This window comes from Crinia signifera, chromosome 5, assembly GCF_055691185.1.
Source record: "Crinia signifera chromosome 5, ASM5569118v1, whole genome shotgun sequence".
NCBI classification, from domain to species: Eukaryota; Metazoa; Chordata; class Amphibia; order Anura; family Myobatrachidae; genus Crinia; species Crinia signifera.
Window position 1 is genome coordinate 219,161,809 of NC_139221.1, and position 25,515 is coordinate 219,187,323.

Below are 25,515 nucleotides of genomic sequence, written 5' to 3' on the forward strand. Positions count from 1 at the left end.
CACAGTGACCTCCAAGTCTCCCTGCAGCCTCTGAGACTTTCACAATGCTTGGGTCTAGTATTGTGTATTTCTTGTTACTCTCTAAGTATACAACAAGAATCTAATTCAAGGCTCAGCTTGGTAGCCTTCTGTATATTGTCTTTAGGAAGATTAAGAAACTTTTGCAACTAAATACTGTAATTTTTATTGTAAACTACATTTCTCAACATACAAAGGTTACATTTTGCAAGCCCTGAGATTGTTGGCACATATCTGTTCAAGTTAATCAAGGTTCTCTTCTTCCTATCAACCACCTCATTTTTCTCTGCTTTATATTATACAGGTTTTTTTTTATACCTTATCATTTTGCACCTCAACTTGCTCTATGATTTAATAAATGGAAGGAGAACAGATTGTGGTTTGGTAAAGTAATGAATGATTGATTATCACAAACAACTTTAGATTTAGTTAACCACTTGAATTGATAAAGCTTTAGTCTGGTATGAAATCAGCTCAATAAAAAATGTCTGAGCTCTCTGTAAATGCTTCAGGACAGCAAAAGTGTTTATTTTGTTTCTTTTTTTTCTTTTATAAAATAATATTTTTTTATGTTTGGATTCTTCTATGTTACTCCTGTGATCCATACTTCTGTATTCCCTACATTGAAGATGTAATTGTCATAAATAATCTAATCCAGTGGTTCCCAAACTGTGTGCTGTGGCTCCCTGGGGTGACTCAGGACACTTTCAGGGGTGCCTCAGGTTATTTATGGTCAATTATTTATGGAAAAAAACAAATCATAACATTTGTGCATAAACAGAACCATTTACCACATGACTGAACCTAAGGATCACACAAAACACATAAAAACACAATTCACTTACTTTTTTATTTTTTTCTACATTTTTTGGGGCCTAGGCGTGCCGTGAAAAAACTCTTGTACTCTAGGGTGCCATGATTCAAAGGAGATTGGGAACCCCTGAGCTAATCTGTAAGGAAATCCAAATCTTAGCTGATGGTCTTAGAAAAACTATTCTAATATGTGCATGCATGCTTCTTGCATATGCATATTTTGGGATGCAGTGTAAATCCCGGCGGTCGGGATCCCGGCGTTCAGAATCCCGACGCTGGAATCCCAATCACCGAAATCCCGACACTTTCTCCCTCCGTGGGTGTCCACGACACCCCCGGAGGGAGAATAAATTAGTGTGCCGAGCGTAGCGAGGCACCGGGCCCGCTGCGTGATGAGCACAGCGAGCCTGCAAGGGGGGGGGGGGGGGCGATCGGGATTCCAGTGTCGGGATTTCGGCGATCGGGATTCCAGTGACGGGATTCTGAACCCTGGGATCCCGACCGCCTTGATTTAATACTGAATCCGCATATTTTTTCTGCATCTGTTACACAGGGATGTATTGTGGTTTCCTACAGATTTCCTTACACATCAATAGCAAGATAGGTGGGTGGGACTTGGACAGAATACATTACATGGTGGGTGGAGATGAAGATGGTCCTGGCATAGTTGCAATGACTGACATTGGTTCAATTGAGCAAAGAGACAGATGGGTGGAAATACTTCAAAGCACCATAGAAATGTGCAAATGTTAAGGAGAGAGGAAGGTGGGTGGGGTTGGCATCACTTAGTGGCTTGTGGGTGGGCTGAGGGCAGGGGGAGGCGGGCTCGTGACCAGTGTGGATAATCCTATTTCTATACTACTGTCATTAAGAGTTGTGGGAAAGGCTGGGCCTCCTATCAATTCCAGTGTGCAACTGTGGAGACAGACTATAAGGGCAATATAAAAGATACAAAAGAGAATGTGCATTGTCTAATTGCAAATACATATAGGATTAATGTGTTATAATTTCATGTTATTTAGTTCATATATTATACTCTCTGACATTGCAAATATTAAAAAGCAAGTTGACTAATTAACCGGTTGCCAAGATTTAAACCCATTTTTAGCAGTGGTTTAAAAAAAAATCAGATTTCCATCTCATAGTTTTTTTACCCTTGGAGTGCCAACATTGCTGCGAGATCCTCAAAATATTCGCTAAAAATGCCAGCATCGCTCACAGTCACTGTTCTTTTAGTTTAAATAAATACAAATACAGCCAAGTCAATTCATTGAAGTTTAGTTAAATATTGCACCCCAAAAAAAGAAGTTGCTGTGAGTGGTCCTGGCATTTTAGGTGGATACTTTGGGGATCTCTCACAGCAACGTTGGCACGCAAAGGGTTAACCGTAGCTTTGCCAAACTTTCCCTAAGTTAGATGCTTGCTTCATATGAGAAATTGTTCACAGTAGCAGAAACTTCTATGCTAGTCTCCAATGAGTTTAAATTAAAAATGTATAAATGCCAATTAACGTAGAGCCAAAAATAATATTCTCTGAGTGCAGTATGCGACTATCTCATAAATCTCTGCATGAAACAAAACCAGCTGCTTACTTGGTATAATTCCTAATTCAATTATGCAGCTCTGCAGAACATGCAACACTTTCCACAAGGTTCCCAGAGACACAAGTGTCTGTATCACATTAAGTACAAGACAATCCTCTTTCTCTCCATGGCTAATTACAATATGGAGACGTGAGATAATTTACAAGGAGCAAGAATTTATATTCTTACTACATACCTACAAAAAAGTTCTAAATTCAAGTGACTACCCATCCATCCCCTGATCAGGAGGTTCAACCGGATCAGCAGTAATGCAAGTATGCAAGTGTGCCCATATTTCAGTACACCCTTCTGAAAGAAATTGGCGTCTTTGGGGTGCGAAGCCATGCTTCCATGGTATTAGGGCACTTGATGTTAAATTCCATGAACCGTGGGTCCTTGGGGAGGGGGTGTGACTAAACTAAGGTGATTTGTCTCATTTTTCCACCACCCCTTCACCTTGAGGACCAGAGATTCCCTGATTAATCTGTTCTTCAGGGGAATGAAAAAAAGTGTGAGTCTCCAGCATTTTCTGGGAGAGTGGGTAAGTATGGTAGTAGATTGGGAGGTAATTCTATAAAAACAGTATAAAAAGGTGTTTTTATGGGAATAATACCAATGTAGAACATGCCATAACCATACAGCTCTACAGTACTGTACTTTATGTATCAATATGCAAAGCAATATATTTTAAAAGTAAATGTTTTTATCAGTGCACTGCAAGTACAACCTCCTGAAGGATTAGTAACCAGCCACAAACTTTAGAAAAGACAACTGAGTCATTTTAGGCCTGAATCTGTCCTAGTAAATTGCTAATTTTTAGTAATTCACTATGTAGGTGCCTTATTGTGTGCTTTATAAAGATGTTCTGTAACCTCTAGCCCCTTCTTTCGAAATAGAAATGAAAGTGTACTTTTAGCTTTGGTATTAAAATGTTACAGCTTCTAAGAAAAGTCGAGTTTGCCAGTCGGAGCAACCTCCAAGGTATCCATCTACTGTAGAACTCATTTCACAGCTCATCCATTATCTGAATGAGATGTGAAAATGATTTCCCTGTTCCCATAATCTGCCAGAACTCAGCAGTCACTTCTGTGCAATGTAATTATAGAGGATTACAAAAAATTAAATAAGAGGCTGCTTTTCTCTCTCCAAATCATTGTGATGAGGTTTTGTGCAGCATTAATATAAAATGTATACATTCACTGTATATAGCAAAGGAAAACAAAGAATTAGACATTGTAGACATGGGATAACAGTATAACAGAATGGGAGAAGAACGTGATTGATTAGTAATAGTATTAACAGGTATTATTTTGCTAAATGCTGTCAAGGTATACATTTTTGCAGGAATAAAAATGTCCCAATTTCTGTTGATTGCACATGTGGGAGGGTGTTATTCAGTTAGCATGGCAAATTTAATTGCCACACCAGAGGTATTCATTTAGCAGTGAATACCCCACACACTCAGATTGATCATCACAGCTTTTGAACCAGCTACGTGAATATTGCTTAAAAACCCACAAAATAGGGTTGCGGAGTAAAATAAAACATGGATTCCAAAGTTTATGCAGAATCAGGGGATTTCCATGCTTGAGTCCTGATTTCTCCGGCACAGGAAAAAGTCTATTTAAATGAACAGCCTTTCCTTGCACCTAATTTATTACCCCCTAGTGTTCATTCTAGCACCCGGCAACTTTGAAAACCCATGCAGTTCTCCTTCCCATCCTGGGGTGTCGCTGTTTGCTGTGGTGTTTCTAGCACAGGTCTGGATTGCATATCAGTGCTGATATACAGACCACACTATGATAGAAGCACTACAGCAGACAGTGACACCCCAGGAAGGGAAGAGGAATTGCATGGGTTTTCAAATATGGCGGGTGCTAGAATGAACACTACCATCCATGGGTTTAAGTATAAATTCCCGGACCCATGTGCTATTGCAGCTCTGAAGGCTGCTTGTTGGGGCGACTTGGATTGAACCTCAGTTAATTGGATACGGGCCTTAATGGCAGTTGCTGTTTCTTAGTAAAAAAAAAGTTTCATACCACAAACACAGTTCACTAAACATGACCACAGATCACAGGGCATTTTACAATGAATCGCAAATTTCTTTATTAGCTGTTGGATTGCAGAAATACAATAGGTACCTTAACCAAACAAAGGATTAATATACAGAGTTATCTGGTGCTTCCCAATCAGTAGGCATTACTCTTGATGCTTTCTTGTCTCTTGCAGAATTAAAGGTTCCAAGATAATCACCACCATTTTATGAGAGAACTCACTTCTATCTAGTGTGCTATACATAAGATTACTGAAGGTAGAGGAAGAGAGCGTGTCTAACAACCATATCCATAAACTATTGCTAACAAATATTTTCTGTAGAACGAGTTACAGTATATCAGCCTGTATTCCAAATCAGAGTTTACAATGGTTAATAATTTGCCTTTGTGGATGCTTAGGGGTTCAGACGATAACACCACTCAAAGATAGAGAAATACTGTATCAATAGTAATAAATGTAATATATCCTCATGAAACCGACATTTGTAAAGGATCACCACATATCTTAGGGGTTTATTCTAGTTCATTCTTTCTGACAAAATCCTTCTTAGATGGATAAAACCATGTGCACTGCAGGGGGGCAGATGTAACATGTGCAGAGAGAATTAGATTTGGGTGAGTTATTTTGTTTCTGTGCAGGGAAAATACTGACTGCATGATTTTACACTTCAATATAGATCTCACTTTGAAGAAAAACCCCACCCAAATCTAATTCTCTCTGCACAAGTTACATCTGCCCCACCCGCAGTGCACATGGTTTTGTCCATCTAAGAAGGATTTTGTCAGAAAGAATGGACTAGAATAACCCCCTTAATGCTCTTCATACTGTATCTACATATATCCCATGGCAAAGCACTCTCCATAGTTTTCTATTGGTTGCAAAATGGCTGCATTTATAAAGCTTAGCTAATGTCACCATTAGAGTCTTCAGCTATTGTAGCTTGTTATACACAAAATTCCATACTATTACCAAAATTATCCAAATGATCAGGCTAATGGCCAGGCATACAGTATGTATTGCATCAGAATCCCAGAAGTTAAGGACTTCTACAGCTGTCCAGGCTTCATATATGTCTGAAGAACACAAGCCAGAATGCCATGATTAGCAATATACAGTATGTAATAGCATAACAACATATATATCCCTAAAATCAATAACACTTCAGCATTACATCATTGACACACAGTGTTCTAGCACTGGATCAGTAGGAAACTTTCTGCTCTGCACATGTTTCCTATCTGAACCTTTGAGCAGAGTGCACACCCACACAGACCTTGTAAGAGCAGTTGTAAAATTTGAGTAATTATTTTTATTTTGTCTTATTTCATACACTGTGAATGGAGTTTCACAAATTTACTACAATGACTTGTATTGGCAGTACATACAGCACACTACCTACATTTGATGACACTACTCAACCCTATCCCTCTTCACCCTGGGACTTACACTTGCAGGTACAAAACTACAACACACTGAACATGTGTGGAATCTTGGCGATGTTCTGTATGGCGGGTTGACACTTAATCATCAGGTATCAGACACAATCAAATCCTCATTTTATCATCTAAGGAACATAGCCAGAATCAAACACTTAATTCCCCCAGAAGACTACTGCAATGCCCTCTATCTTGGTCTCCCAGCAAAAAAATTGCACCACTTGGAGATTGCACAAAATGCAGCTGCTAGGCTAAGAATCAATTAGCCCCATTCAAAGCCCTGGTACTTGTTTCCTAGCATGGCGCCCATCGCATACCTTAATTCATGGGTCCTCAAACTGCGGCCCTCCAGATGTTGTGAAACTACAAATCCCAACATGCCTTGCCACAGTTTTAACACTCCCTTATAGCAAAACTGTGGCAAGGTATGCTGGGATTTGTAGTTTCACAACATCTGGAGGGCCGCAGTTTGAGGACCCATGCCTTAATTAATGGTATGCGATGGGACCCGATTTTGGGGTCCTAAGAGCCGCACTGTACAATTTTAATATCGCATCGCATGCCATTACAATGGCATGCGATGTGATTTCTAATTGTACAGGCACCCTGATGGGTGATTACTATGTTCAATGCACCCCCATTGTTAACACCACCCCCACTATCAACACCAACCCGAAGCGTGGCGAGCGCAGCGAGCCCGTGAGGGGCGGCTGTACGCGTCCTCCGACCTTTTCATACCCCCACTATCCACGTCGGCGTGGAGTTCATTTTAAACAGCCTGAAGCGTGGCGAACGCAGCGAGCCCCGCGAGGGTACGCGGAATACATGTGAAGTTATTTGCGTCCCCTCACGGGGCTCTCTGGGCTAGCCGCGCTTTGGGCTCGGTGGCTCGCTGCGCTCGCCACACTCCACACCGACGTGGATAGTGGGGGGTATGAAAAGGTCAGAGGACGCGTACCGCCGCCCTTCGCGGCCTCGATGCGCTCGCCACGCTTCGGGTTGGCGTTAATAGTGGTGGTGGCATTAACAATGGGTGTGCATATAACATACTAATCACCCATCATGGTGCATGTACAATTAAATCATCGTTTTGATCGCATCGATCGCATCGCATGCGATCTGGTCGCATGCAATGCGATGCGATCAAAACGATGTAATAAGATTAAAATTGTGGGCACCGTGCTAGGAAACAAGTACCAAAGCTTTTCATGAGTCCAATGTACTTAAAGCAGCTTTGGATTTCTTACTGCCCCTCTCAACTACTGCGATCTGCAGAAGATGGACTATTAACTTTACCTAGAATCTCCTTGAACTCATCTGTGTATAGAGCTTTTAGCTTTGTGTCTCTGATTCTATGGAACTCTCTTCTCTGCATCAAAAAGTCAAAACAGAAAAGGTTGACACATGAAAATAATAGACATGAGGTTTTTTTTAAGTTTTTTAATGTAAATGTTGACACATTGTGGACCCCAATTAGTGTACTGTTTCCTCTAGCATTGCTCACTTCACTTTGCATGCTCTGGGGCAGGTGTGGGTCACTTTACCATTTCCATTTGGAGTACACACATGGATGGTAAAGTAGTGTATGAAAGTGTTGAACAATCAAAACAATCCCAAAATATTCATGTCAATCTTTTCATGTGTCAACCATAGCCAGGATGACCTCTTGTGTGTGTCAACCTTTTAAAAATGTCAATCATAAGTATATCGAACATATGGTGTTGAGATATTTACTGTCAACCTTGAAATTGGAAGCCATCTGGGTAATGGATAAAATGCACACAAAATCACTGTTAGCAAGTGACACATGCCAGAGGTATGTGTACACAACTTACCAACAATGGCTGGATTGCAAGGTTCTCAGTCCACTGGTGGCTGTAAGATGAGTGAAGAACAGTGCCACCGAGACATCTGTCAGCCATTAAGCCGATGTAGGGGTGTGACAATCTTGGAGGGCGTGGGCTTGCCACATTCTGAATAATATTTCTTCTTCCTAATGTGTGCACAACCACAAAACACCAATGAGGTGCATTGCGTTCCTCCCCAGCATACCCAGGCCCCTCAGACAGTCTGGGCCTGAATAATGTGAATATTCCTCATCTACTTTTTAGTGACATGGTCATGAGCAACCAAACAAGAATAATTAAGCAAGTAAACAATATTATTATTAATGGCATTACACACTTGTACAATGTGCATGAGATTTTGACTATATAGTCAAAATCTCATCTGGATTTCATGCAGATCGCACAGGTTTTAACCCTTGCGATCCCGATGCGCGCTCCCGTATCGCAGCCAGAAAGTCTTGGCTGCATAGACTATATAGTGCAGATCTGCACTATATAGTCTAAATTGTATGCAGATAGTCTAAATTGTATATATTGTCTAAATTGTAATATAGTCTAAATTGTATATATTGTATGCAAATAGTCTAAATTGTAATATAGTCATGATTGTACAAGTGTGTACTATACTCTTGACTTGTTACGTACCCCACAGCCCTTGGGCTTCATCCTTGGACGCAATTAATTGTGTATTTCTTCTCAGATGTGTAACAGTCACGAATACCTTAACTAGCATGGGGGGACTGTTTCTTATGTGTATTCACTGACAATTCCAGTGTACATAAATGCACTAAAGGTATTACATTGATCTACACTTGACGGAAAAGCACTGAGCTCAGATGCAAATTCTGATTGCCAGTTGTAATTGGATAGAACATATTTAAGGCCCTCTAACATACATACACTTTTCTCATGTACTGTAGTTTAAATTCATGCAAGGATACAAATTACAAGCAGAATCATAGATATGTGATTGTCTAAATCGGTGATGGGTACCTTAGGCCCTCCAGTTGTTGTTGAACTACACATCCCAGCATGCCCTGCCGCCGTTTTACTATTTTGTCATGCTAAAACTGTTGCAGGGCCTGCCGGGATGTGTAGTTCAACAACAGTTGAAGGGCCAAAGGTTCTCTATCCCTAAATGTTGGCTACATCCAGTAGGAGAATTTGGACATAATAACATTCTCAATTAAATCCTACTCTCCCCCATGTACTGCCTAATAGTAGTATGCTCATTTGCCAAGTACTCTACTAGAGTTACTTACAGTGGAGGAGAAAATAGTGTATGACATCAGATAAAGTTGGGGTATGTAGTTACATTATCTAAAGTTAAGATGAAGAAATCAGGAAAGTTGTCTCTTGAGCTGAAATACTAATACTTTAAGTGGGGCATGGCAGGCTTACAGGCATATCAGTTACTGTAATGGTATTACAAGCAGCTCAAGATATTATGTGTGTTATCTCATTTTGTGCCAGGATTTTCATAATGAATATTACATTTCTCCTTTTCTTTTTAAACGTCTAAAGTATTTTCCTCGACCCCTGGGCTAGGCTTCTGTACACCTATCAATTCTTTGAATCCCCATGTTTGCTTGTGCTAAGTATCAGTTTGGTAGTTTAAATTAATACCATATTGTCTGTATGCTTTAAACTCCAATATCTTCCTGCAGGGCATACATGATAATTGAAATCCTTTAAAAGTTCATTAGTTAGCAGCAGGAGTTGGTACAATGCTTTTTTAGAAATACGGGTACAGAGTCTAAGAAAGTAAAATGTCTCTGCTTGATTCTGTAAGACTTTTTGCAAGCAAAACTGCTACGTATACAAATATTGTTTGTTTGAATTTTGGATATCAAGTTTGTATTGAAATTTCAAGTTTGAAAGAAACTATGTTTAAGTAATCAGTGATACTACAATTGACAAATACTGTTACAGCTGGTAGATAATATTGTACGTATTACAAAACTTCGAAATTTCAATATGTCTAAGAAACAAATGAATTTGAAGTGAAACGTTTACTTCTGTAATTTCTAATTAATTAAATAACCAAAGTGCTTGGAAGCTCGTTACACAATCACAATTATATCATCACACAATCTGATTAGAACAGTTTTAATCGTTTCTGAAATAGAAAAGAATTTAATGAATTTCCCATTAAGTTTATGATGAGACAATAAAAAGGTGCAGTATATGATTTCTTATCCGTAAAGCCATTATGCAGAAACTTCTGAAAGCTGGAATGATCCATTCCAGATATCAGATCACAGACCTGTATTAGGATTGTTGGCCTGTACTTCATACACAACAGCAGCATCTATATTTTACATACCCTTTTTCCTTAAACTTTATTGAACCATCAATTTGGATATATTTTCTTGGGTCTATGTATTTACAATAACCCTATCAGAACTATAAGATTATTATTATTATTATTATTATTATTATTAGCATTATCATTGCTTAACATAGCAATAACAGATTTTTTAGATGAAAATCATATTGGCAAGGTAGCTAAATGACACTGGTTTGCACTAAGTGTACACAACTACAGACCATTCTATTCTGTGTGTATGGTAGGTGTGTGTTGGCTTGCTGATTAGCACATAACAATGGCGCACTGAAATACCAAATTGTGATTTTTCAATTTCATTATTGTAACAAAAAAAAAAGAAAAACAGTTATAATTATTACAAAAACATAATTTGGTACTTGTTTCTTATCACGGCCACAATCGCGGGCATCGTGTGCCTTAACTTTAAGGCACACGATTCCCGCGATTTCATTTGAAAAAAGCAGTACTCGGGTACATCGCGTCGGTCGTGTGCCTTAAGAAGGCACACGACGCGACCGACGCGATGCCCACGATTTCCCCATAGGCTTCAATGTTAAAATATTTTAACATTGAAGCCTATGCGCGCCCAACGCGATGCCCCCGATTTCTCCATAGGCTTCAATGTTAAAATATTTAACATTGAAGCCTATGCGATGGACCCGATTTGTCCATAGGCTTCAATGTTAAATTATTTTAACATTGAAACTGAGTCCATTTAACATAGGAAAAAATGGTAAAAGGCCGAATAAGGGCCATTTCTCATTGGGTATGGCCCCGTCATGTGTGTAAAAAAGAATGGCCCCCCATTGTGGCCGCCACCCCCACGATTGACGCGAACCCGAAGCGTGGCGAGCGCAGCGAGCCCGTGAGGGGCGGCGGTGCGCGTCCTCCGACCTTTTCATTCCCCTACTATCCACGTCGGCGTGGAGTTGAGAATAGATTAGTGTGGCGAGCGCAGCGAGCCACCGAGCCCGAAGCGTGGCGAGCGCAGCGAGACCCGCGAGGGGACGCTGATACCTGTGAAGCCCGCGAGGGGACGCAGGGATCTGTGAAGGTATCAGCGTCCCTTCGCGGGGCACGCTGCGCTCGCCACGCTTCGGGCTCGGTGGCTCGCTGCGCTCGCCACACTAATCTATTCTCAACTCCACGCTGACGTGGATAGTAGGGGAATGAAAAGGTCGGAGGACGCACACCGCCGCCCCTCGTGGGCTTGTTGCGCTCGCCACGCTTCGGGTTCGCGTCAATCGTGGGGGTGGCAGCCACAATGGGGGGCCATTATTTTTTACACACATGACGGGGCCATACCCAATGAGAAATGGCCCATTTTGGCCCTTTTACCATTTTTTAGTATGTTAAATGGACTCAGTTTCAATGTTAAAAAAATTTAACATTGAAGCCTATGGACACGATGGACCCGATTTCTCCATAGGCTTCAATGTTAAAATAATTTAACATTGAAGCCTATGGACACGATGTACCCGATTTCTCCATAGGCTTCAATGTTAAATTATTTTAACATTGAAGCCTATGGAGAAATCGGGTACATCGCGTCGGTCGCGTCGTGTGCGTTTTGGAATGCACCCGACGCGACCGACACAATTTTTTCCGACACGACCACCACGATAGAAATCGTGGTGGCCGTGCTAGGAAACAAGTACCCATAATTTTATTTATTTTGGAAATTCAATTATTTATAAACAATAATGCACTATTTCTGTTAATGCCATCCTGAGAATTTTTAATGTGTCAGAACAATTACCACCGCTAATAAGGGATTTCAATTAGCTGTGGTAATTTTCTGTGGGCTAATTGATGACTTGTAATTTTCTGTGGGCTAATTGATGACTTGATGACTATTCAGTTAATCCCAAAAACAGGCTACAGGTAACTGGGATTTTTATTGATAAATAACCTGTTTTAGGGTGCGATTCAGTTTTAACACATACAGTAGGTCCAGTAACATACCAGATTCTATGTTTAACGCCCATAAACAGTATTTACCAGGTGAGATTCTGTTTGAATAGCTCCATGTGTTAAAGCCCAAGGCTACTACCTTATTTTCACCCAAGGCTAATTGAATTCCCTCCTAAGTTTGTTAAGTAGGCTTTCACATGCTAGTGGTAACGCATTAGCTGTATAGAGTGATGCAATAAGGAACTTTAATACCAATTAAAACTCTAGTGTTCCCCTGCAATAACTCTATTCGCCCATTCATACATCCTTATGTAGTTAGAAGAATTAATTCTCAATCAATGTATTCTTTATTAGGCTACAGGAAAGCTGGGTACACATTAGCTGATTAGTGTTAGTCATATGCACAATAACGAAATCGTTAAGGATTTTTTGCATATCCGCTAATGTGTATGCACTATATTGTTAACAATGTGCACTACCACAGGTCGATAATGACCTCCTGTGCCATCTGTACATGCAGTCAAATATAATTATATCATCAACGACAGCATGCTCCTGGATATGTCCACCAAATGATATCGGTAACAATATAATTTAATATGTACAGTATGCTCTATATCATTTGCTCAGGGAGCCCAGTTCAAGTGAAATAGTTATTTATTCATAGGTGATATTGTCAAATGTTTAACCAGCTTAACCCTTTGAGTGCCAACATCTCTGTGAGCAATGTTCAAAATATGCTAAAAATGCCAACATCGCTCACATTTATTATACAAATTAAAATAAAAAATGTGTAAAAAATATATATTTCCTATATAAGGTAAACATTACAGGTCATATGATGAATAAAAATGGTTGCTTGGCAATTTTCACACCTATTTTGACAAATTCACTTGGCACTCAAATGGTTAAGTGCTGGGAATGGAAAATAGTTAAGATAGATTTAGTTAAACATTCTTAAACTGTGATTTCCTGTTTATTAAGTGTCAGAAAGCTTAAACCCAAACCTTTATCCAGAAATGTTTTTGTGAATATCTGAATCAACTTGACTCTTGCGGTAGAAATATACTTCTAAAACGTCTTACTAATTGCATGCTAAGAAACAAACTAGCATATGCCTTGGAAAACACCAAGAAAACACCAGATATTGGACCAGATGCACTAAGCTTCAAAAGTGATATAATGGAGAGTGATAAACAGCCAGCCAATCAGATCCTACCTGCCATGTCACAGACTGTGTTAGAAAAATGTCAGGTAGGAGCTGATTGGTTGGTTGTTTATCACTCTCCATTTTATCACTTTTGAAGCTTAGTGCATCTGGTCCAATATCTGGTGTTTTCTTGGTGTTTTCTAAGGTATTTGTTAGTTTGTTTCTTAGCCTTCAATTAGTAAGGAGTTTTAGAAGTATATTTGCACCCCATTTTAATTACTTTTGAAGCTTAGTGCATCTGGCCCTTAGCGTGAGATGTATTAAGCCTTGAAGAGTTATAAAATGGAGTGTGATAAACCACCAACCAATCAGCCCCACGCTGTCATTTTTCAAGCATAGCCTTTGGCATGGCAGTTAGGGGCTGATTGGCTGGTAATTTATCACTCTGCATGTTATCACCTTTTAAGCGTAGTACATATGGCCCATAGTTATAACAACCTGTGGTTTTAGTTTACTTAATTGTGTTTTCATTGCTAAAATAAAACTCAATTTAAATATGCCTAACCCTACAAATGCTAATTGTTGAGCTTATTTGTGTATCCCTATTTGGAATAAAAAGGGCCAAATGTAATAGGGTGACAGATTTTGGGAGAGTTTTACCAATTTTTTAAAGCAGCAATCAATTAAATCGCAGAATCCACCTGGTTTTGCAGTGTAAGTGATTGCCGCTTTAACAAAAAAAGGGAAAACTCTCTTAAAATCTCTCACTTTCTGAAACTCTCACCCTATTACATTTGGCCCAAAGTGTCAATTAATAGAATATCCTAGGGCCAAGTTGGTTTTAGCATCATTATGAAAATCTAATCAATAGGAACAATCTGTTATTAAATTCTCATTATTTCAGTTGGAGATGTGACAGATTTACGGTTTCAATAAAAACAAAATCCCAAATCAACAGGTGTCAAAGATGGACATTTAAACTCTTAATAGAACATGTTGAATATTGCATCTCTGAGCAACAAATTGAATCCATTACTGTTTGCTAAATTTGAAAAATCCACTTAATTTTAATCAAACCTTTGAGAATAGATTGCTTAGAAATGGTCATCTATCCCATTACAGCATGGATGTAAAATGACGCCTCTTTTGATACATTAGTAGACAAATGATATACTGTAGGTAATGTGGTTTTAAAAATGACAACTAATTATGGTAAACAGGAATAAATAGCAATCTTACAATTATTTTATTGTTCTTGTCATTTAGGACCTTGGAAACAAACATTTCCAAGTGTCAGAAACTGTATTCACATTTATTTTGTGCTTTTCTCAAGACCCACAAAGAGAGCTCTTGGGAAATAAATGTTGTTTTTAGTTCATCAGTTTGTACAGTAATTAGATACAGTACACAAGTAATTGAAATGAATGTTTTAGTAGCCAAGCAATTAAGGATACACAAGCTAAAGTTGTTTAGTTGTTTAATGAAGTTTAGAATTGTTTTCTAAGTCAAACACTAATTGTCCACTCTCTATTTTGTATAAAGTCATAGATAACTGTTAAAAAATATTGTAATTATTTTTTATGGGATCTAATATTAAAATCACACCCCATTCATAGGCATGATAAAGGTGTTTTATTTAAACATCATACTCAGCTTCAAAATTTGGATGAGGTGCTGAAGTATTTTCTAGGCGTACCTTCTTTATCTCCCAAGAGCCCAATGACGGTCCATCAAAATGAAAAGTCTCTGAGCACTAATGTCATCTAAACAGGATCGGTACAATGCAAGTGGATAAATATAATTGCAAAGTCAAATAAGCATATACTACAGTAGTAATTATTTGTCATTAATCCAGGAGCTCCTGTTTCACCTTTAACTTGTTTGAAAACCTCTCATCATTAGCTTCATTTTGTTACATGTAAAAAAGGGGATGAGAACAGGGCCTTCTAGTGTAATATGTCTGAATAATTCAGACACTGGAGGGATACACAAGCAGAAGCCACACACCCTGATTGATACCCTGTGTATCTGGGATTATATATTCAGATGCTCCCTCAAATCTGTTTCTGTGATCATATTATTTTTACCATATCAAGTTCACTTTTTGGACGGTCTAGCTAAACTTCAAAGAGTCCAGCCTTAAGGACCTATTTTACTGCCACGAACTTCAAAACTTCTATATATGATTGTCTTTGAGTTTACACCCCTGATGAAGTAATTATGACGAAACGCGTCGGGTTTCTATTCCATATCCATCAAGAACTGACTGCATAATGAACTGCTGCTAATTGTATATAATATTCTACTGAGAAATGACACTCACTTGAGTGGTGGAAGTATGCTTATAAGTGCGCTCTATCTTCTATATACTTTCTTACCCTTTTCCTCTACCAACAGGGAGGTAACTTAGAGCTGCTGCTGTGCAAAGTGTGCAATGGGTTAATTTCAATGTTCAGTCTGTCCTCCTTATATAGTGTGCAGCTGTAAGGATTCCCAACAAGGATTCTAACAACGGGTTTTACTTGCAAAAAAAGAGTAGAGAAGCGCAACATAAGTAAAGTACAGTATAAAACATATCTTTACTAAGTAAAAAAACTCACATACAGTACATAGTACAATAGCGAACGCAGGGGGGGTTTCTGAGTACCCAGAAACCCCCAGGAGTCTAAGGGCCCTAGGCTGAAAGCTGAGGGTCCCCTCTTTCCATGGGTACAAGAATTAAAAAAATCGGCCCTTGGGAACCGAAGATATCTCACTTCAAAGCAGTGGTCCCCATTCAAGCCTGTTAATCGCTCTTCCCAGTCAGATATTCTTATTTAGAGTTTTCTGAGGGTATATTCCAAAAGCTGGGACTCTCCCCCTTTGTTGGACATTAGTAGCTTGTCTCTACTGTTCCCAGAACCAGAGATATCAGCCTTCCAGCAGCTGGTTACTGCTCCAGCTCCACACACCTGGTATGTAGTTTTATATTCTCATTGGCAGATTCCTCTGCCTCCTAAACTCTGATCCCCTAGTCCCCAATGCCATTTGGTAGGTGGGATTCTCTAGTACTAAATTCCATTATAATCTAAGAAATCTATTTCCGGGCACTGGAGATATCTGCAGTCAAGCAAGCTGTCCTCCCACCAGAAAATTATGAATAATAAGCCCACTCCACTATACACCCCTCCTCTGCGTATTAAACATCCTCTACCACCCTGGAAGTTATGTATCAGGGCCCCTTCATTCAGACCAATGCCCCCTTCTCCCACCTCATATCCCACCATCTGTGCAGTAAAGGGGTAATTAGTGGAAATTACTGATCCAGGCCTTACATGCTGAGCGGTTGATATAATACCCCCTACCAGCTGCGGGACATCAAAGCTTGACCCGCTGGAGGATCGGTAGGGGCCCCAATACATTGCTATGCCCAGGGGTCTACACTGCTGTTGACGCCCTATAATACTGTAACTGACCCGGCATATACTGGGTCATCTCCGTGCTTTGCTCCCCCCCCCCCCCCCCCCTGGAAACCCCCTTCTGAAAATCCTGCGTTTGCCCCTGTAGTAGTAAACAAAAATGTATATATAGATGTCAAATCATGGGGTCCCAGCCTCAGCAAGATGGAAATGCAGCTTCAGATTGGAAGTATGTATCAGTCTCAAAAGCCACAGCCAACTTGTTTCATCTGGGCTGTAGCCCAAGCCCTGAGACACCCCATCCTCAGGGCTTTGGCTACATCTGTGCAAAATAGGCCACTGATAGGCTGCTGATAGGCTGAGAGAGAGCACTCTCAGCCAATTAGCGGCCGGCCTATCTTTTGAATTTTCATATTCTACTGCCACTGTCTGCAGTGTACGCTCACACAGCACTACTCGGACACTGCAGACTGCCCACTCCACTACTGCACCTATAGCCCCTGGGAGCTTTATGCTGACCAGGTACCACCTCGCCTCCCCATGTATCCATTCTCCGGCTCCCGCAGGTTACATCGCCGGGACCATGCCCCCCTATGGAGCTTGTTCCCCCCTGCCACTGCTTGGGCTGCGGAGCCCTAGTTACGCCAGTGAAAAGAAAAACATACAAACAAACAAACATACAAACATACAGAATTAAAAAAATTATCAATGCAGTGACATAATTTCTATGGGGGTTATTTCTTTCTTTTTATGCAGAGAGACAATGATTTGCTTCCAAGTGAGGACGTCCTTACAAAATTAGAGTTTGTAGGCTCAGAAGCTTTGGCATCCGAAGCCTCAGCTAAACCATAAGATATCCTTTACACTGAACATAAATGAGCATCAGCAGTCTATTCCCTAATGAAATAGACTAGCAACATATGATTTTTCTCATTTATAAATTTTTCTTTGCAGAGTAAAAACCTACTAAACTTAATATTAAATCTTCTCCTCAGTGAGCATAAGCTATTACTATAGTTGCGGGTACTTGTGTAGTTTCACAGCAGCACTTCCCAGCGGATCACATGCAATTTGTATGCAAATTGCACCCGATATTTGCATACGCTTTGCATACACCATGCTATTTAGCACACCCCCACTATCCACGTCACCCCTAAGCATGGCGAGCGCAGCGGTACGGGTCCTCCCAACCTGTTCATACCCCCACTGTCCACGTTGGCGTGGAGTTGATTTTATAAAGTGTGGCAAGCGCAGCGAGCCACAAAGCCTGAAGCGTGGTGACCGGACGCGTAAAACAAGCCCGAAGTATGGCGAGCCAACGCGGAATACAAGTCCAGTAATCCGTGTCCCCTCGCGGGGCTCGCTGCGCTCGCCACGCTTTGTGATCGTTTTCCATGTCCCCTCACGGGGATCGCTGCACTCGACACGCTTCGGGCTCGGTGGCTTGCTCCGCTCACCACACTTTATAAAATCAACTCCACGCTAACGTGGATATTGGGGGTATGAACAAGTCGCGAGGACAAGTACCGCTGCGCTCGCCACGCTTAGGGGTGACGTGGATAGTGGGGTGTGCTAAATCGAATTGTATGCAAATTGTATGCAAATAGCATGCATACGATTTGCATGCGATTTGCATATGATGCGATCCGCAGGGAAGTGCTGCTGCAAAACTACACAAGTACAGCATATGTATTTGCTGATTTATAACAAGGCTTTAGGTAATAAAAAGTAGGGTACTTATATGTTAGTTGGGCGCCCACTATAGTTAGTAAGCTCATACCCCCACTATCCATGTCGGCATGGAGTTGATTTTATATAGTGTGGCAAGCGCAGCGAGCCACCGAGCCTTAAGCGTGGTGAGGGGCCGCGTAAAACTAAGCAAATAGCTTAGTGGGCGCCCAACTAACATATAAGTACCAAAAGTAGTCTAAACAAAAAAGGTCTCAACATTAATTGAATGCAGATCTTATTTGAAGTAACACTGTAGGTTTCATTCTACTTTATTCTTCCATATTGGTTAATGATATACAGTATATTACATTTATTTGTTTGAATACTAAAATTATATGGCATTTTTAATATGAAGCATTTAACAGGACTCATTGGTTTTGTTTCAGCAATGTATGAACTGTCCTGTGAAGTCTATCGACATCTGGGGAATACATCAGGCTGGTATTGGATTGATCCCGATGGCAGTGGTCCACAAGGGCCAATGAAAGTTTACTGCAACATGACAGGTAACAGACACTGGTTGTGTACTCATAAGTTTACTGCATCATCATGAGTACTGGCCTCCCATGAGTTAAGCAATGTGTACAACTATATAAAAGGCAATTATTATTATTATTATTATTATTATTATTATTAGACATTCTTATCTATATCCTACACTTTTCAATGCTGGTTTAAAAAAAATTTGGGCTGAATTTAATGCAGTGCGAATCCAGGGACCGTGCGGGATACCAACCAAACTCTGAGGTTTTCTTAAAAGGGCAATCATTATAAGGCATGGGTTTCAGTAGCGCACGCAGGGGGGGTTTCTGAGTACCCAGAAACCCCCCCAGGAGTCTAAGGGCCCTTATCTGAAAGCTGAGGGTCCACTCTTTCCAGGGGTATAAGAATTGTAAAAATCGGCCCTTGGGAACCGGAGATATCGGACTTCAAAGCAGTGGTCCCCATCCAAGCCTGTTAATTGTTATTCCCAGTTAGATATTTCAGGTTCTGTCTCACTTAGAATTTTTCTGAGGGTATATTCCAAAAGCTGGGACTCTTCCCCTTTGAGGGACACTAGCTTGTCTCTACTGTTCCCAGAACCAGAGATATTAGTCTTCCAGCAGCTGGTTACTGCTCCAGCTCCACACACCTGGTATGTGTTTTATATTCTCGTTGGCAGATTGCTCTGCCTCCTGAACTCTGATGCCCTAGTCCCCAATACCATTTGGTAGGTGGGATTCTCTAGTTTTTCCATTCCAATCTAAGAAATCTATTTCTGGGAACTGGAGATATCTGCAGTCAAGCAAGCTGTCCTCCCACCAGAAAATTATGAATAATGAGCCCACTCCACTATACACCCCTCCTCTGCATATTACACATCCTCTACCACCCTGGAAGTTATATATCAGAGCCCCTTAATTCAGCCCAATGCCCCTTCTCCCACTCCATCTCCCACTATCTGTGCAGTAAAGGGGTAATTAGTGGAAATTACTGATCCAGGCCCTACATGCAGAGCGGTTGATATAATACCCCCTACCACCCGCAGGACATCAAATCTTCCCCACCCCTACCGCTGGAGGATCGGTAGGGGCCCCAATACATTGCTATGCCCAGGGGTCATACACTGCTGTTGACGCCCCTGTATGAATGTATGTATGTATGTATGCATGTATGTATGTATATATATATATATATATATATCTATATATATATATAGATATATATATATATTTTATTATTATTATTTATATACATTTGGTCTATCTATAATACTTTAACTGACCCGGCATATACTGGGTCACCTAAGTGTCCATCTCTGTGCTTTGCTCCACCCCTCTGGAAACCCCCTTCTGAAAATTCTGCGTTTGCCACTGGTTTGCCTTGTAAATGACTGCTCCCTTAAAAAAACACTGAGTTTGGCCGGCATCCAGCAGGGTCAATGGACTCACACTGAACACATACGGCTTTTCATTGTTTATACTTTTACATTTATTTAATTGTCACTGTATAATTGCATGATTGCTCATTTCTTTGTGAAGTGGAAAAGTTAAACAAGCAATATAATAATAATAATAATAATAATAATACATATATATATATATATATATATATATATATATATATCAATTATACAAAGTATACTCTGATGTGTGCTCAGACCATTGTATATCAGAGTGAAGTCTGTCGCATATATAAATTGCCCAGGTGTAGTGCTGCCTTTACTCCCACAGAAGGCTCTTTCCGACCTCCAAATTGTAGTACATGCAAAAAAGAATGGAGAAGGCGCACTTGTAAGCGATAAGTAATAAACAATTTACTAAGGTATAAAAGCTCACATACTGTACACAGGGGTTTTAAAAGATGCATATAAATTTCACCAGCATCCAAATGTGCATACACACAGGAGTCCCGGTTTCAGCGTTCACGTAGCCACAGCAATGCAGCGATGTTTTCTCCGCAACACAGGACACAGACAAGCCGGTTCACCGTCAGGATGGACAAGTCCTCAACACGTTTCGTCCAATGGACTTTGTCAGGACTATTGTCATGCCTGTTCTAAATAGTGTAATCAGAGGTCCTCCCTTCCCGAAGGCATGCCATGGACTGGCCATCCGCAGCCGACACGGTACCCGGTAGTTCGGGCCTGTCAGCTCAACGTCACTTACGTTTTTCCGTCCTGCCTGGCCGGCTCATGCTGGGATAGGACCTAGTTTCACGGCACGTCTCAAGAAGCATATAAACGTGATATAACTCCTCCGAGACAGGGTCTGGGCTGGACGGGCTGTGCAGCTAGCTGGATTCTGGACTCAGAGCTGCAGGGTGCTGGTGCGGGCAATTGTGCGCAGTAGCTCCCACGTGGCTATTATATTATGGCCCCACTACAGTGCTTCTTCGCATGTGCAGGAGTGTTAACAAAGTAACCTGAGCGCAGCTGACACTCCGGTTCGGGTTTTCGCTGTTGCAGTGGTGACAGGCAGATATATATATATATATATATCTTTATATATATATATATATATATATATATATATATATATATATATATATATATATATATACATACTGTACATACTGATGTGTTTGCATCAGTTTATTGTGCATGCCATGTTTCTATAAGCATTGCTGTAAAGCATCTGGAGCAATATCCCTAAACACATAACTTTAATACAAAGCATTTTAGCTTGGTAAATTCCTGGCACCACGTAGGTCATCGTGTGCCAGTAAGACGTTCTGAGCAGATTTAGAAGAAGAAAATGAAGCCATTAGCCATGCATATAAAAAGTACTTCAAGGACTCTAACTGGGAATAATTTAGGATTTTTTTCCCCTGATATATTTGATCTGAAGTTGTGAAAGATAACGTTTTTTAGAACAAGTAAAGGTCGTCATGAATTAAGTTTTGAAACAGAAAGTTACTAAAAGAAATACTTTAGCTTCAGTCTTGTATTCAAAAGAAGCACAGTCAGCTTTTTCTTTGCGAAAGGAACAATGATCACCTACGAACAAAGATTCCCAATGGGAATAGTGTAACTGTTCCCGCATGTAGGGTGCATTGAGACTAAACCAGTGTTTTGTATAAGTGAAGGAACCACCACAGCAGGGTATCTACCTCTTCTACTGTAGACACTAATCAGCTTGACCAGGATCATACAGTAGAATGGCACCAGATACTGTACGTTCTACTGTATTTGCAGAAACAGAATTTAATAACATCCGAAGCAGCAGTTTTAAACAAGTTTGTACCATTATTACTGAGTCAGCCAAGAGAATTTAACTTTTCTTCTGTTGTTAGTTTCCTAAAGGGAGCCCTTAAATCAGTAGCATGGTTTTCATTTTAAATGGGGGAACAGTTATTTTATTTATTTATTAACAGTTTCTTATATAGCGCATACATATTCCGCAGCGCTTTACAGGGAATATTTGAACATTCACATCAGTCCCTGCCCCATTGGAGCTTACGATCTATAATCCCTACCACATATACATACACACACACACAGACATTCTAGTGTCAATTTTTACCAGTTATCTAGCTTTACTAAAGGTGCCCATACACGGTACAATTCCTGGGTGTGATGAGATGCACACTCCCGTCACACATCTCATCGCAAAGCTCAAAAAGTATGTGCTGCACATACTTTTTGGGTACTTGTTTCCTATCTGGGCGCCCACTAAGTTAATTGCGCACCATGCTATTCTCCGTAGAGAAATCGGATCGCATCGCATCGTACACATACACGATATTGAACGATGCGATGCGATGCGATGCGATCCGATTCGATTTCCCATAGGAAACAATGTTAAATGGCTCAATTTAGCCAAATTATCATAGGAACAATAGTAAATGGGCCAAAAACACCCCTGAACATTGAAATGTCCCCCCAAAAGTAGTTGACGCCACCCCGCCATCAACGTGAACCCGAAGCGTGGCGAGCGCAGCGAGCCCGCGAGGGTCGGCGGTACGCGTCCTCCGACCTTTTCATGCCCTACTATCCACGTCGGCGTGGAGTGAGAATAGAATAGTGTGGCGAGCGCAGCGAGCCACCGAGCCCGAAGCGTGGCGAGCGCAGCGAGCCCCGCGAGGGGACGCAGATACCTTCACAGGTAAACGCGTCCCTTCGCGGGCTTCCCAGGTGTCCGCGTCGCCCGCGAGGGGACGCGTATAACTGTGAAGGTATCCGCGTCCCCTCGCGGGGCTCGCTGCGCTCGCCACGCTTCGGGCTCGGTGGCTCGCTGCGCTCGCCACACTATTCTATTCTCACTCCACGCCGACGTGGATAGTAGGGCATGAAAAGGTCGGAGGACGCGTACCGCCGCCCCTCGCGGGCTCGCTGCGCTCGCCACGCTTCGGGTTCACGTTGATGGCGGGGTGGCGTAAACTACTTTTGGGGGGACATTTCAATGTTCAGGGGTGTTTTTGGCCCATTTACTATTGTTCCTATGAGAATTTGGCTAAATTGAGCCATTTCACATTGTTTCCTATGGGAAATCGAATCGGATCGCATCGCATCGCATCGCATCGTTCAATATCGTGTGTGTGTACGATGCGATGCGATCCGATTTCATTACGGTGCCGTACGTAGAAAACCTGGGCGCCCAGATAGGAAACAAGTACCACTTTTTGTACTTGATCTCATCTCATCGCATTGCAAAACCTATGCAATGCATTACGATGTGATGCGATCTAGTCCAAATTGTATACAATAATTGTACCGTGTATGGGCACCTTAAAGCTTAGTTTATACCATTTGGCAGTTTGAATACATCTAACACATATTTGCTGCATCCTGTTATTGAATCATAATGAAGAAGGGATGCAGCCTCAGATTGGGCCTAATTGATCCCTTCCTGGTAGACTGGATAACCTCTGCTAACTATCTGCATATCTTTTTTTAAGCTCATATGACAGTGTCTAAACCTGCACAACACTTTTGTTGGTAAGCTGCTCAATCAGAGGTGTGTCATTCAGGTGCCAAAATGGAGGGGTAAATCTGGTTAGGAAAAAAAACAGTTTGTATCCCAATTGCACACTGAATGAGAAAATAACTACATATTAATCAGATAATACAGAGATCTTGGTTGCATATATCTGCAGATATAGGGCTAAGCCCCCAGGCCGTACGTCAAGGCCTCTCTGTCACTGGGGGTCCCTAATACTGGGTATGGGTCTAAACCTGGTAGTAAATAGTAGATATAGAGGAAATAGTTAAATTACTAGCCTGTAATTGGCCAGATGTATCAAACTTCAGTTAGTGATAAAGTGGAGGGTGATATACAACCAGCCAATCAGCTCCTACCTGTCATTTTTCAAACCCAGTCTGTAACATGGCATGGCAAGAGCTGATTGTCTGGTTGTTTATCACTCTTCATTTTATGACTTTTGGAAGCTTGATACATCCGACCCTATGTCTGTAAACGGCATGACTATGTACTACCACTTCGAAGGTGACCATTTCCCCCCACAAGGGTTGTGATAAGCTCACCTCACTTCAAAGAAGTGCCCTACAACCAACTGATGAAGAGCAATGCTTCTCCACCAAGCTGCACCCCTTTTTGAGTAATAAAAGCATGTTAGAACAAAGCACAAGAAAACAAGTATAGTAATGACAAGCAATAAAACAAAAATAGTCATATACAGTGACAATCCCCCCCAAAAATATAACGGAAAGGGATAAATAGGCGGGAATCCAAATGGACAATGCAACATACTTGCTACATGGCTGTTTAATTGTCCTGAAGCTAATTAAACTCTCATATCTTATAAGGACTAATAATGCCCCCCGGCACCCGAATCCCATCGCTAGCATGTGAGGTGATGTGTACTCAAACACATGCCCTTGCATGCGGCTGAAAGGAGAAGAAATTATTCGATGATCTCTGACCATCGAATGATTTCTTCAGCCTTCACTCTGATAAGTAAGTCCATACTTACTTTTCAGATGAAAAAAGTTTCGCAGAATTGGGGGCGGGGGCTGACGTCATGTGCAATGTTCCCTCTAAGCTGTGCGCGCACACACAACTCGACGAGCGTGCGCACAGATATTACAACAGAGTGCACAAACCAGCAGTGGTCCCTTTTTGCAGTTGTGGACTCAATTAGGGCGGGATGTATTAACATACATCGCCGCCCTTCGCACTGCAGCCGCCGCGATGCTGCCGCATATGTACTAACATATGCGGCGAGCATCGGGTTGCGGTGATGGAGACCCCCGCGATACCTGTGATGTGGGCTGCGGGGGTCTCCGTCACCTCCCCGCGGCTGGCAGCGTCCCCCTGCGTCTCCTCCTCCCCCCTGAAGCCGGATGTCCTCCCGGCTGTCACACCAGGGGGAGGAGGAGATTTGGGAGGACGGGAGGGGGGGGGGGGCGATACCCAGCCTTGCGAAAACGGGGCGGACGGGGATTGATACATAGGAAAATGCCGTAAAACGGGGGTTTTACGGCATTTTCCCTTTAGTAAATCTCGCCCTTAATGTGTGTTTCACCCATTAATTACATTGTGTGCTGTGTTTTGAATGTTTAAATGTTTAATATCATTTTGAAGTAAAGTTAACACAAATGCTGAACGTCATTTTCCAGTTATATATAAGTGACGCACAAAAATTTAAATTTCCTTCCAAAGTTGCACAGCCAAAATCTTTTGCCGCACACAGCCTTCGTAAAATTAGAGGGAACATTGGTAATTTAGGCTACCTCTATATAGAAGCCCCTACCCAACAAAAAAACTATTTTCAAGGGAAATGAGTAAATCTTTCAG

At 41.2% G+C, this 25,515-nt stretch overlaps 1 protein-coding gene across 1 annotated transcript in view; it reads left to right on the forward strand.

The window, feature by feature from the left end:
- Window positions 1–25,515, forward strand: part of CNTNAP2 (contactin associated protein 2) — a 1,678,538-nt gene that overhangs the window by 1,101,062 nt on the left and 551,961 nt on the right. The window contains exon 12 of the mRNA XM_083188543.1: window positions 18,664–18,783. Within this exon, the coding sequence (XP_083044669.1) occupies window positions 18,664–18,783 (120 nt within the window). The remainder of the gene's footprint in view (window positions 1–18,663; window positions 18,784–25,515) is intronic.